Source organism: Gymnodraco acuticeps, unplaced genomic scaffold, assembly GCF_902827175.1.
Source record: "Gymnodraco acuticeps unplaced genomic scaffold, fGymAcu1.1, whole genome shotgun sequence".
Classification (NCBI taxonomy): Eukaryota; Metazoa; Chordata; class Actinopteri; order Perciformes; family Bathydraconidae; genus Gymnodraco; species Gymnodraco acuticeps.
The window spans coordinates 4,141,136-4,154,517 of NW_022990238.1; the positions used below are offsets into that span (position 1 = coordinate 4,141,136).

Below are 13,382 nucleotides of genomic sequence, written 5' to 3' on the forward strand. Positions count from 1 at the left end.
AGTTATACATGCACACTCAAATGTGAAGACTAAAGTAAATACCTGCTGTACATTCAGAACAATCTATATAGTGTATATATATATACTTTATACTGAATAGTATGCAACCACTTGCATTTTTCACAGACTGACATCAAAACACATTATGCAGAAAAGCACGACAAGCCCTTACAGTAAATCCATGAGGTCAAACATGTCATTTTCCTCGCTATGGTAAACCAGAAGTGATAAATAAAACAGATGATTTATTAATATCCCGAGATGTAATCCACTGCATCATATGTGTATTAAAGCACATTACTTGCCATGGCATGGTAAGCGTTACAGTACTTCTAATACAATTCTTAAGTGCCTACAGGCATTTCAAAGCAGCGGCAGATCTCTGAGCAGTATCTCCTCAGTGTCTCACTAATGGGACTGATGTAAATATGTTCATTTGTGAGTCTTCCCTTCAATTTAGTGTTGCTCATATTGTAGATGAAGATTATCCAGGGATTATGAGGCTTGAAAAAACGCTATTTGATGTGTATTTATGCATGGTTTATAGATGTAGTAATATGGAATTAGGTCTCATCATGGGTAGAAAATACTAACGTGAAGAAAGTGTCACTCCTACGTCCCCCATCTGGCTCCGTGTCAGGGTGTTCATTTAGTGATATTCGTTTCCAAAAGTGGAAATTTAGCAGACGTTTATTATGCAAATCACAGGCCATAACTCTATGTGGTGTGGAGGACCACATTAAGCCTTCAAATCACTCATCCCGTTGCCTGGGCGCCTGTTACATTATGCCATATCGGCTTGATCGTTCGCATATTTCAATGTGTGATTGCAGCCAACAACAGTCAATGCCTCGCGTTGTAAGTCCTTAGAGGCGGAGAAAGTTCAGAGAATTACCAAACTGATTTTTTTTTCACACTGGTTTGTTAAAAGCAGTGATGGGTGCAATTCAGGAACACAATGGGGGGGGGATGCTCTCTGAATACATTAACCTGGAGATGGAGTTTTTATTTAAATTGATGTTATTTCCAACTATAACCTCCAGGATATATGTGACATTGTGTGAAAATTGCTGTGGTTGTAATTTCCTATTTTATAAAGAGCTCTTGCATATTTATGAGACTGTGTCACAATAGAGCTGACCTGGGTTTTTGCTTTCACACATTCAAATCTTCTTTACACCTTTCTATTCTTGTCTTGAAAATGGATGTGTTGTGGTAGAAAGTTGAAGGTTTGATTCCATGGGACAGGGTGGATTTTCTTTTAAGCAAGGCGCTTAATCTTCATCCTAAACCCAAATGGGAGAAAACAAGCCTGCCAACATCACTGCAGCAACACTGAAAGCCATGTTAGCTTGAGTGCAAGCTTATGAATATAATTAGAAAACATCATCGACCTCATATATTAGATAGCATTGTTGGCACAGAGCTCGAAGCTGCAGCTTGCGGCGGTGTTATGATAAATATCAAGGGCTATGGTTTGGTTTTCTTGTTAGACAGCCTACAATCATCATGTCAAAATCTTTACATATGGAGATGTGTGCTTGTTAGACTTATCTTCATTAGGTGAACAGATGTCAGACATTTTAGAAGGAGAAGTGTGATTAAGAAAATTTAGAGTTGAATTGCTTGTTTATAACAGCTATATAATCAAATGTATTGGACAAATAGTTCACTTTGTTATTCGAGGTTGTGTACTTAAATAATCAAAAGGAATATAGTACACATCTTTAATTTCAAATGTTATTCTCATGCATGCATAAGTATTCACATACGATATTTTCAAGTGCACTAGATTTGAACAAGTTGTGTTTCTTGCACTAAACCCTCTTATCATGTAGAGGAAAAGCTCAACAATTACTATCTCTGACTGAGAATCTTTTTCTGCTTTGTTCAATTTACATGCTTCTCACTCAGCTCCTGTTACTGTTACTGTATCTGATAATTGAGATGAACAATGTGGTGTGAAGTCATGTAAGAACCAGCCAAACGCCTCCATTAGCGTAATGTCAGGGCGTTCAGATCTGCTGTCTGCCTGCTGGCGTAGTGCTTGCTGCCTGTCTTCACACAATGCCACAGAGCTGTGTTCCTACTCTGTCTTCCCTGCTTCTGGGGGCATGTGCACTTCAGAGACAGGAATCATCAAAGAAGACTAAGATGCCTCAGAGGTCACAGATGTAGCCTGGTGAGATGTGGGATGGAAGGCGGGCAGCTTTGAGATTCCACCTGAAGAGTGGTTTTAAGTAGTGATGGCGTAGCTCTCACACCATCACAAAGAAGGACTTGGTGCTCTCGCATTGATGGTCGGAGAAAGTAGTAGACAGAGGGCCACAGTAATGTGGTGCAGAGAGGGTGGTGATGTGACGAGTTCCATTCTGTCAGCTCTCACACGCCAGAGGTCTCAATTAGAAACAGGGACTCTGTCTTCCCGCAGGCTGAGCTGCTCACAAAGGTATTAATCCTGCTACACATGACCCCAGACCTCCACCAAAAACACCAATATAAAAAAGGTGGGGAAAAAAACCCAAAATGCTTTCCCAATGTTTTTCAATCTGTGTGTATAATGGAACAAAATAAGGTGTTGGTCCTTGTGCAATCCGTGTGTAAGTATAAAGCATTGCCAACACTGATGCTGTCTGGGCTCACAGGAAGGAAGTCATACAGACAGCCTGGTTTTGTAAATGTAATGAAGGGAGATAATAATTATTGTCTCTGTCAGCTGCTCGCTCCTATTAGCATTTACTGCCAGCCTCTGCCACTCACTGCTTGGTGCCCATGCACTCTGCCACACTGATAAGAATCACAATCACAAGCCATTCCTCACGCATATATTAGGTAAGCGCCCTTGCACCTAGAAAAACATTATTAACATGCCAGTGGTATCTATCTAATTCAGAATTTCAAAGAGGGTCTGCTGGGGAGTAAAGCCTGCATGGGACATGGCAGTTTGAGTCTATGCATTTTACCTGATAATATTCTGGTGCCTGTATCTTAAAGAAACACAGTCACAAACACACAAGAATGAGAAAATGCACATACATTTTCATGCACAGTCACACACACCTGCACACACACACATACAGTGAGAGGGATAAAGGAGAACAAGGAGCAGACAGGTTTTCGTAATGTCAAGAGCACAGCTGACTCTCTTTCAGAGTACAACTCTATCTATATGTTAATGGTGGGAGGAAAATAGTCTGTCTGTTGCATCAAGCAATTAAATCAAGACCTGTGTGATATCTTCATGGTCCCAGGATGGACAGGCAGCACAGCATTGCAGGTGCATCTGATCATCTCCATCTCAATGCGTGTGAAATAATGTTTCCCCTCACCATACCGTCGACTAATTAGGATCTAATTATCCAGGCTAGTGTAAACAATCACAGCAGATGGCATAGAGTGCAGTATTAACTCTAATGACCCAAGGCCCTGTGGAATTCACATTTCAGCGCGTTTGTTTATTTCCCTCCATTAGTATTTGCCCTACTTTCTAGATTCACTTAGGCCTATTTCCAACCTTCTCATGCCTTGAGAAAAGCTGGCCGCCTCCTATTCCCGATGCAGCTCTCGTTGTTCATTTTATTCACCGTTTCTTCCACTTACTGTCGTTTATCTGTTTTGTGTTACTTTCTCTTGTTTTTTTCTCTTGTTCTTCAAACAATGTAAATTAGCTCTCACAAAGATCAAGTGAAAATGTGTACTTATGTTCTCCCCCACCCGCTACCATCTTCCTTCTCCCTAGTGAAAAGAAAAAAGAGGAAAGTTGGATAGAGAATGTGATGAGTTCTGGCGAACAAAAACCTTACTTCTTCTTCCAAATCATAGAAACCGTCTGCTTCCCCGGGGAAATATTACTGTGATGTCAGTCACACACGAGCTACAACGAATTGCAAGCCTGAATCATTTCCCATTGTGGTCATACCCATAAAGCTCTCCGAACCTAACTTCCTTAAAAAAAAAAACCCATTTCATATATCTTTTCCTCAGAAAGTAAAGAATTGCCATACCGCCTGGCTTACAAGTTGATACATTTATCTACTGGTTCCAAGAATATGTTCACAGCTCGCTGCCATAACACATACATCTTATTTAAGTGTCACAGTCAGACAACAATCCCTGCTTTATCTTTGACAAAAACTACGACTATCCCATGGTGATTGAAGACATAACTTTGCTACATCCAACTACAGTTGTTTATATGTGGTTTCCCCCACTGTTTCATCGGACAAGGCAGAGCTGACTGGAGACTTGATGCTGCAGAGGGCGTTTTGTAATAGTAGCTGTGGGTGTGTGTGAGGTCTCATTAATTGACGCCAGGCCTTGTGCCTGTGCTCCTCTGCGTGCCGTGTTCTCTGCCAGGAGCTGGACTTGCTAATTAGGCTCCTGGATATCACAGACACGTCCCTCGGTATGCCATACAATATACTGCTCGTAACTCAGAAAGTGCTGAAGAGAGGGAGAGAGCAGGGCGAGCGGATGGAGGAACTAGGAGACCAAGGAGCGATGCAGAGAGACGTGAAAAAACTGTAGAGACATCTCAACAGACAGCTCAGAAGGAAGGGACATGGAGAGAAAGTAAGACAGATGACAACTGATGAAGAGGGCAAGGAGAGCGAGTATGAAAACGACTGTATTGGGAGAGATCAAGGCCACCACGAAAGAGAAACTGCCACAACACAAAGGGAGGACACTGATATTGTTGAGAAGAGAACTTAAGATAGGAAAAGAGAGGAGGGAATCAAAAAAGAAAAAATATATCGAGACATGCAGAGCATAGCAGAGAGGTGGAGTGAGGCACTCAGAGGAGCAGTGAGGCAAACAGGGAAGAACTCCAAACAGAAAGGTGTGTGTGTGTGTGTGTGTTGGAGTATGTGTGTGACTGTGAATTTGTCTGCGCTGCCGGCTGAATTATGTGTCCAGATAATTCAATCTGCTGCCCATTGACTGGCCTCACGCTCCGTCTTCGCTCATAATTAAATCTCCACTCGTTGGCTGGATGCTAGTGCTTCTAATTGTGTTGCTGAAGCATCAGATAGACGCACACGCACCCACACAGGCCCGCAGCGAGTGGAATCCCAGACACGTCACTGTGGTACATTACACCTCAATTAATCACATAAATTACGCATCAATTAACCCGTGGCGATCCATTAAACACAGCTGGGATGCGGGCTGTTTTTCATCTGCGGCGACCTGAGGACTTTTTCTGCAACATCAAAGCAGATGCATCATCAAAAAGAAAAACATTTCAGACAGCTTAACATCAGAAAATCCATATTCTAGCTTCATCTCTGTCCTCTGAGCTGTGAGCATGACTCTATGAGCATATAAAGGCATGTCACTTGGGCCATCAAAAAACCTATTGCTACAACAAAGCGATTGTATACAGTATAGTCCAACAGGATGGGGCACTAACATGTTCTAGGGGCTATAAATACAAAGGGGGAAGGAACATGGAGCTGTGATGGACTGGCAGATGCTGATACATGGGCCAGTTCTCTAAATGAGTGTAGGGTAAGATGGAGGCTCTCCATCTCCTCTCCCTGTCTTTCAGGCCTGGCCTGCTTGTTTGGCTTCGGCTGTAATGGGTCGCTTCACCTTGCTGCCTAGCGTTGGAGGACACCCCCTCTCTCTTTCCATTTCTTCTGTTACCCCTCTCTGTTCCTCACCTCATCCTGCCTCTACATAACTCCTCAGTCTCTCTCCTATCATTACGCTGTGCATTTCTCCCACCATCTGCTTCCCGGTCTCTCTTCCTCCTCTCTGTCTTTTCTCGTTGGCTGCCTTTCTTAATTCCACCCCTCCTTGTCCGCCTTTTTTCTGACTCACCTAAGTGTTGGAGGTGTAAACTGGTGGGGGTGCCAGTTGTCACGGTGACAGCAGCTGGTGGCAGAGTGACCGATCAGCCTGACCTCCAGGATGGAGATGGTGTTTTTGCTGGGGGTGGAGGTGTGAATATTTTTCGCTGTGTGTGTGTGGGTTTATTTCATTGTTAAAAGAGCCACACATCCCAAGTATGCGTGTGTGTGTGCTGTGTATCCATAAAGGAAATGTTTCATCAGCTTTTAAGATGCTTTTAACCCCCCCTCCACCAACCTCGCAACCCACACCCTTTCACCAAGCCATTACTAGGCCAAGGTCAGCGCCATGACTGTTGCATAACCCCCATCAGAGAGGCTAACCATGACCCATCTCGCACGTTAAAGTCCAATTGGAGAGGGCAATACATTTTCCTGGATGACAAGATGCACCATGAGGAGGACTGGAGATGGTCTATGTAGCAGGGAAGTATGTTCATATGTATGTACGAGAGTGTGTCAAGGGAGAGGTGGAGAGAAAGAGACAGCAAGGTGGAGTGAATGAATCATGTAGAAAAAGTGAGAGGATAACTAGACAGTAGACCTCTAAATGTTTTCTACAGGCAGGGTGTTTCACTTTATCCCCGCATCTCAGTGAGCAGAGTGCCAGCCAGGATGTGGTTACATACAAAAGTGCCTGAGGATTACACAGAGGGCAGAAGAGCTCCCTGCTGCTGGAGGGGAGCAGGGGTAAGGAGGTGAGCCACAAAATAAGCAACAGAAATAATACAAGACAAAAGACGAATGTGAACAGTCTGTGTGATTGGATGCCAGCATGGCGCAATGGGGAGCACAATAGGCCTTGGTTTATAAAGCTGCCCCTGTGCCTGTGGTCTTTGTCTCACAGCCATTACAATTATGTGTATGCAGCAGGGGACCCTGTTGGAGCCATGCCACCATTCAACCTCAGCTGTCAGGTTAGAATAAGGTGTTTTAATATATTTGGTGAATGGGCTCTGGTGGTGCATTTTAACCGTTGGGGAGCTGCTCTGCACATCAGCCACATTAAAGCCCTCCTGGTCCTCCCAGGTCTTTGGTCTACCCTAGATCTGCTGAGCCATTTTGGTCGGCTTTTATCTTTGTTCATAGTGCTGCAGGAATTCACGGATCAGAAGGACTGCCCTCTAGCTTTGCATCTGGTAGCCTGCAGCACGCACGCACTGCACCTGCCAAACCAACCTTTCATTATTTGCTGGAATGGAGGAAGCGACAGTTCTTCATGGCAAATTATTTATTTTTGTATCCCTCCACCCCTGTACCTTCAAGAAAGGATGTCAGCTTTACCTTGACACAGTGCAGCACTCAGCCTTTCTCTGATGGACCATTGTCCTCCAATCATTATGTTGAATGTCCATTCACATGTTTGTCTATACTGGATTGTGTTTCTGTAACCACGACGAGACATGTACTGCTGTATGTATTTGGTATGTACAGCATGCTTTTGTTACATGAAGCCACACTGCTGTAAGACTAGATGACACCTGAGAGAAATGATGGATCCGCTAAGCGATGATGATACAACAATGGAGGTAAAAACAACTGACACATTATTGACAGCAGCACACTCAGCTCCAGTGAGCCATCTCTAGTGAATGAGAGCTTGTACTGTTATTACATGGGAAAGCTTTTACCTGCATGAGCAAAAAAAAAACACAGAAGTTCCCACGTTGACATGCACAAGTATTTATCTGCAGTGGCTGACGTAAGAAACAATAAAAATAAGAAAACACACTCTTAAAACAAATGGATTGTCCAGCACAGGCACCAACAAGTATCAGCCTTTTTTAACCTCTGTGGTTCACTGCAGAGATCAAAAGCACAGTGATGAAGAGGAAGAGGAGAATGAGGGTCAGTGGAGAGGCTCTCTGTCGGAAACTCATTAGTTGCAAGAGCCCAGTGTGCGAGGGAATTGTTCCCATCTTCCTTCAGCAGTAAGAAATGTTAGCAGTCAGCAGTCATTTAACTTTTCACTGCGTCTTAAAGATCCTAAAGATCACTTCAGATGTGTTTGCATGGTGAGCAATCTTTGTTGGACGTCGGACCTGAACAGTATTTGATCTTAAATAGTGACCTTTTCTCTGAGGTTGTACCTGAAAATATAGACTTCGGTCGAAATGTAAAATTGGTAAGAGGTGCTACGGATAGTCAGTGGCAATATAAACACATGAAAGGCATTCAAACGGGTAACTACAATGGTAATAACGTCAGTAACTTTTTACGCATATTTCTCGCCTCAGACGATCAATGTGTGATTCTGGGTTTGGCATGTTCAGGTCTCTAATGGAGGCTTGTTGATGGAGAAGCATTGCTAAGTGCATGTAGCCACAAAGCCCCAGGTGTGTGTGTGTGTGTGTGTGTGTGTGTGTGGTGTGTGTGTGTGTGGTGTGTGTGTGTGTGTGTGTGTGTGTGTGTTGTGTGTGTGTGTGTGTGTGTGTGTGTGTGTGTGTGTGTGTGTGTGTGTGTGTGTGTGGTGTGTGTGTGTGTGTGTGTGTGTGTGTGTGTGTGTGTGTGTGTGTGTGTGTGTGTGTGTGTGTGTGTGTGTGTGTGTGTGTGTGTGTGTGTGTGTGTGTGTGTGGTGTGTGTGTGTGTGTGTGTGTGTGTGTGTGTGTGTGTGGTGTGTGTGTGTGTGTGTGTGTGTGTGTGTGTGTGTGTGTGTGGTTGTGTGTGTGTGTGTGGTTGTGTGTGTGTGTGTGTGTGTGTGTGTGGAATGCATTTACTGGTGGATGGAATTACAGTCAAGCCACCACTCCAGCGGGTAGGCCTACTGCCTGGGGAACAAAAGGAATGGCTTCTACATTTGGGCTCGGACAGATCAGTTTCAAGGGCCTGTTAGGTTTGACAGTGTTTGTTTAGGAAAAGTCCATACAAGGGTAGGAAAAACAGATTATTTCGGTAGTGGGAAATTGTTTTTAGCATTGACGTGGCTGCTGTTTGTTTGCCTCCTTTTATGAGTGGTGTCTTTGAGGGTAATAGAAGGGGGAGTAGGCTGCAGCTTCCAGGGGTATTGTGTGTGCTGGTGTGTACAGTATATGTGTGTCTTATCTGAGTTTGTTAGTGTGCGCATGGCCACCTATGTGAGACACAGAGGTGCACACTCATTCTTTTATTTACACTCTCAATCAGGTTCAATTTTCTACATCCCCTTTCCTGCTTGGTGAGGCTGCCCTCACATTCACCTGGTTCAACCGCACTGTCCCTTGCATTCACCGCCATCAATCTTGGAGCGTTAACCTGTATGTGGAAGAAAATGGAAAATAAGGCTCCAGTAATCTGCCGTGAGAGTGAGTCAGCTAGTGTGCTAGACCGACGACCAGGCGTGCTTCAGGCCTTGGCAGCTTACTGCAACTATTAATACAGACTTTAATTAGCCCGCCACAAACACTGGCACAATCGGGTCAGTGTCGCCTGTGGCTTGCAAGGCAGACAGATCAATAGGTCTGATCATGCCTTTTTCATCAGCTCAAATGAAAGCACTTTGTCTCCAAGCCCAGTACTGGACCTTGCGTATCACCTTAAAGGCTTTCTGTGGCTGCCCTGGCTGTGTGCAGTGTTGCGGATGGGGCCTGTATAATCTGGCTGCATTAGAGAACTATAAAGATAAATGAAGGGAAGCACAGAGCATAACTCATCCTGTCACAGAAGGGGGTTTAGGGCTGGGAAACTTTGTGTTTTCTAAAGCAGCCCCTACCACCCCCACCTCCTTTGCTCCCCTAGTTTTGCACTTGCTCTTCCTTCTACTTACTTACTCTTTTTTTGTGTACAATCTCGGCTGTATTTCTCTCCTTCTGCTTTCTGTATTTTCCCCCTCCCCTCCTCTCTCCATCCCCCGCCTTTCTCCCCATCCTCTTTTACTGATCAAGAGGTATGGAAGAGTTCATTTACACTTCCTCTGCTGTGCAAAATTGCTCTTCTACCTCTTTGCCAAAGCATTTCAGTTTGAAATAAAAGAGTAGCCTGCTTTCGCTGTAAAAACGTATGTCATGTGCTTTTTGGCAGGCTTTCCCATCGACCTTCAAGTTCCCAATCAGTGCAGGAGAAACATGCAAATAGCTTGTTCTGAGTCCTTATGTCCTGTGAATTGCTGTAATTGTGTTGTTTCTGCTCAAGGGGTTTCTGAATCACAGAATTGCTGCCTTTCTTACCCTTCCTTTCCTTCCTTTTACAATATTTATTTGTACCTCACTCTCACTTTTCTCCTTCCCTTCTTCTATTTCTTTTTTTCAGTAGATGATGTCCCACCTTATTTTAAGATGGAGCCTCCTCAGACCCAGGTTCATCTGGAGGGGAACCGTCTGGTCCTTACCTGCATGGCAGAGGGCAGCTGGCCCCTGGAATTCAAATGGATCTACAATGGGACTGAGCTCACACGTTTCTCCTTGGAATACAGGTGAGGAATGCAAACTTGCTTGCCCGAGCTGATTCTATCATTTATTTAGCATACTATAATTAGCATACTACATGGGACATTTTAGTGGGCATTTAATTGTAACTAATAGCTTGATTGCTCATTTTCATTCATATTGAAGACTAATTTCTATGGATTTATTCAAGACTGATTTGGCTGCATGTCTCCCCTAGGACATAACATATTGTTCAGGGGATTGTCAGATTTATTCCGATTTGTATCTCAGAGTGTATTCAACATGCAGAGATGATGCGAGCAGATAACTCTTCTTTTCTCTCTTGCTGCTTGTTGAAACTATCATTGCTGCAACAAAATCTAACAATGCATATTCTTCATCAGATTGTGCAGTGTGGGTGGGCTACTTTGCTCTGTCAGCAGAACGATGCTGTTTCACTGACCGTGGAGTTCTTCTGGGCACTTTTGTATTACCCTTATACTTCAGCCTCTAAACACATGGCTTAAGAATTCTACTAACAGCACAAAGTGTCCAGACAAAGCTATAGCCTGAGCTAACAAGGCCCTTACCCCTTTCCACTGAAATGAGTTTCGTTCAAGTTCAGTGCTGGGGCTAGTTTGGTTTGCAGTTGGTACAACCATTTAAGAACCAGCGCGCTTTTCCACGGACCAGAGCCACAGAGGAGCCACATCATGACCTCACTGCTTACGTGGCAGCGTGAAGATCCCTCACAACAACAGACGCAGATTACGTTGGAGCTGTGCCCATGTTGCTATTAAAGTTCCAAAAGCCAGATGGATTGCAAGCACAACCTCCTCGACTGTATACTCTTCTCCAGAGTGACGTGGCCAATAGTGTGCCAGTAGGGTTCAGTAGCATTGGCCAACTGCGGAGTGTTAGGCCGATACTGCTACACCTTGGATAGCCTGCCAGTTCTTAAAGCTAGCTGCCACAGAAAGTACTGTCCCCTGATGCATATTTCCCTATAAATATATATTTGACCATGTTTGGCAACATACTGCAGAAAAAAGAAATAGGAAATAGTAAGAATTGTGTATGTGGAGTATCTCTCTTTCTCATTACATGGATTATGTTAGCCTAGCCACTGAAGCCATTTTGACAAATCATTATAAGATTAAGAGCCAACATACTAATAAGTACTTGTTTTATTTCTGTTATGTTTAATGGAGGAATGCAAGCACACATTATATAAAACTCCATGTCGTGGAACAACAACCGGGCAGACATACAGAATATTAATTATGCATCATAAATACTTTGAATGAGTGCTTTGTTGCTACCACAATGAAAGCAGGCATGTTTTTTTGCAAAGTATGGTCTGTAATAAATAATACGTCTCACGCATGCCTGGTTAATGTTCCTCGGCATTTGTGTGTGTGTTTGCATTCTAGCCACTTTGGGATCTCTGCACTACTGCTTCTGCAATAATTCTCTACTGTTCCCAGAAACCGTTGTTGCTCCACTGAAGCCTCTGACGTGTGGCAGGCTCTTTGTGGCTCTCAGTTCTCAGTACTGGCCAAGCAAATATGCCCAATGGTGCCCAAGTTGAACCCGTTTTCAGGGCCAAGAGCAGGTGTCTCTGCAGTGAAAACACGATCAACTGTTTCACAGCCGGGCACTGGCTACAAACCAACCCTGGAAACGCCTTGTATACTGTATGTGGGAATATATCAGTGTTCCCATTTGTCCATTTACGGTATGCCTGTGTGCCAGTGTGGCAGCCTGCATGCGTGTTCAGAAATCACAGTTGCAGTCTGAGGTGAAAGTCAGTTTATTTATAATTCTAGACTTGTTTCCTTCACGCTCTACTCACAGTCTGTCTAGCCCCCTAGACATGGACAGACTCTCTCAGGTGGCATTGTCTGATTGTTATCACTGGCTACACCACTCCCCAAACCCCACCACTACCACACACTTTCCCACCCCTGTATGTCTCTCTCCCTCTCTCACATCCTTTCTCCCCTCTTCTCCACCTCCTCTTCTTTCCCTGACTTTCTTCAGTATTTGGCTATGCTCTCACGTGGCTTAGTCTCAGGGTCTGCTTTGCAGGCCAGCTCTCTGCTTGTTATTCTTCACCAGCCCTGATCAAAGAGGAGAACTGGAATCCATTTAATCAGACTAGACCCCCCCCCCCCTATCCACCCCTTCCCTGAATTGCAGTGCAGTGGGAACATGGCAGGGGTGGATTCCTCACTCCTAAGTGGCTGTAGCAAACCAATTAAAGGGGACTCAGTTCTGGGTTATCTACCTAGCATTTCACACACACCATTTAACATGAATGCACATCAGGGGACAGACAGTGTTATGGCCGCACAGGACTAACAGGTGAGAGTTGCTTGTGTGATTTGATTAAACCCACGGAAGATACAGAATAACTAAAATGGCTCTCAGAAAAAACCTCCACCAAGGAAATGCTGCCTTCACGTGCTCCTCGGATGGCTGCATTTTCCCACTGGAGAATACGTTTTTCAGACTTTGGTTTGTTTATGACAAAATAAAAGGTGTTGTATTGTATTGCTCAGTGCCTTTTTTTAAAACAAGTTGAAAGCTGTTTCCTGGAATTTTAGGGAAATCATTTTTCTGATTATTCCAACACCAAATGAATGCAGCACAAATACTGAAATGCTAACAAATGTAAATGTCAATGCCCCTTGAATGGAATCCGGTTTCAAAAGGTAGGTATCCTTGAACCATGCTAAACCCGTCTACCTAGTTTCATAAACAATCTGGCCAGTCGTTTTTTTCTATAATCCCACTGACAGCCAGAAAAACAAACAGAACACAACCTCCTTGACGGAAATAACAATGTTTTTTCTTTAGTCCTGCCAGCAAGAAACTATAGGTTACTTACGTAACCCTAGTTCTCAGAGTAACATGAAGTGAGATGTCTCACTATGGGATGCGCCTCATCGCAGAGCAAACGGAAGCATCAATCTCATTACGCCAATCCTGATTGGCTGGAGATCTTGACGTCAGCGTCAGGGAAATCACCCCCTATAAGTAGCTTGCGCCACAACGCATGCGCCATTCAAAATAAGCACCTCTTCTCGCTTCACCATAGCAAGGAGGGCCGTCTGGTGAGACATCTCACTTCATGTTACTCTGAGAACTGGGGTTACGTAAGTAACCTATAGTTCTCATTCAT

General features: G+C 44.1%; 1 protein-coding gene across 1 annotated transcript in view; it reads left to right on the forward strand.

Annotated features, from left to right (window-relative positions):
- The window catches only part of LOC117548663 (protein sidekick-2-like), a 92,529-nt gene that overhangs the window by 38,168 nt on the left and 40,979 nt on the right, over positions 1-13,382 (forward strand). The window contains 1 exon segment of the mRNA XM_034220057.1: positions 10,080-10,242. Coding sequence (XP_034075948.1) covers positions 10,080-10,242 — 163 coding nt within the window.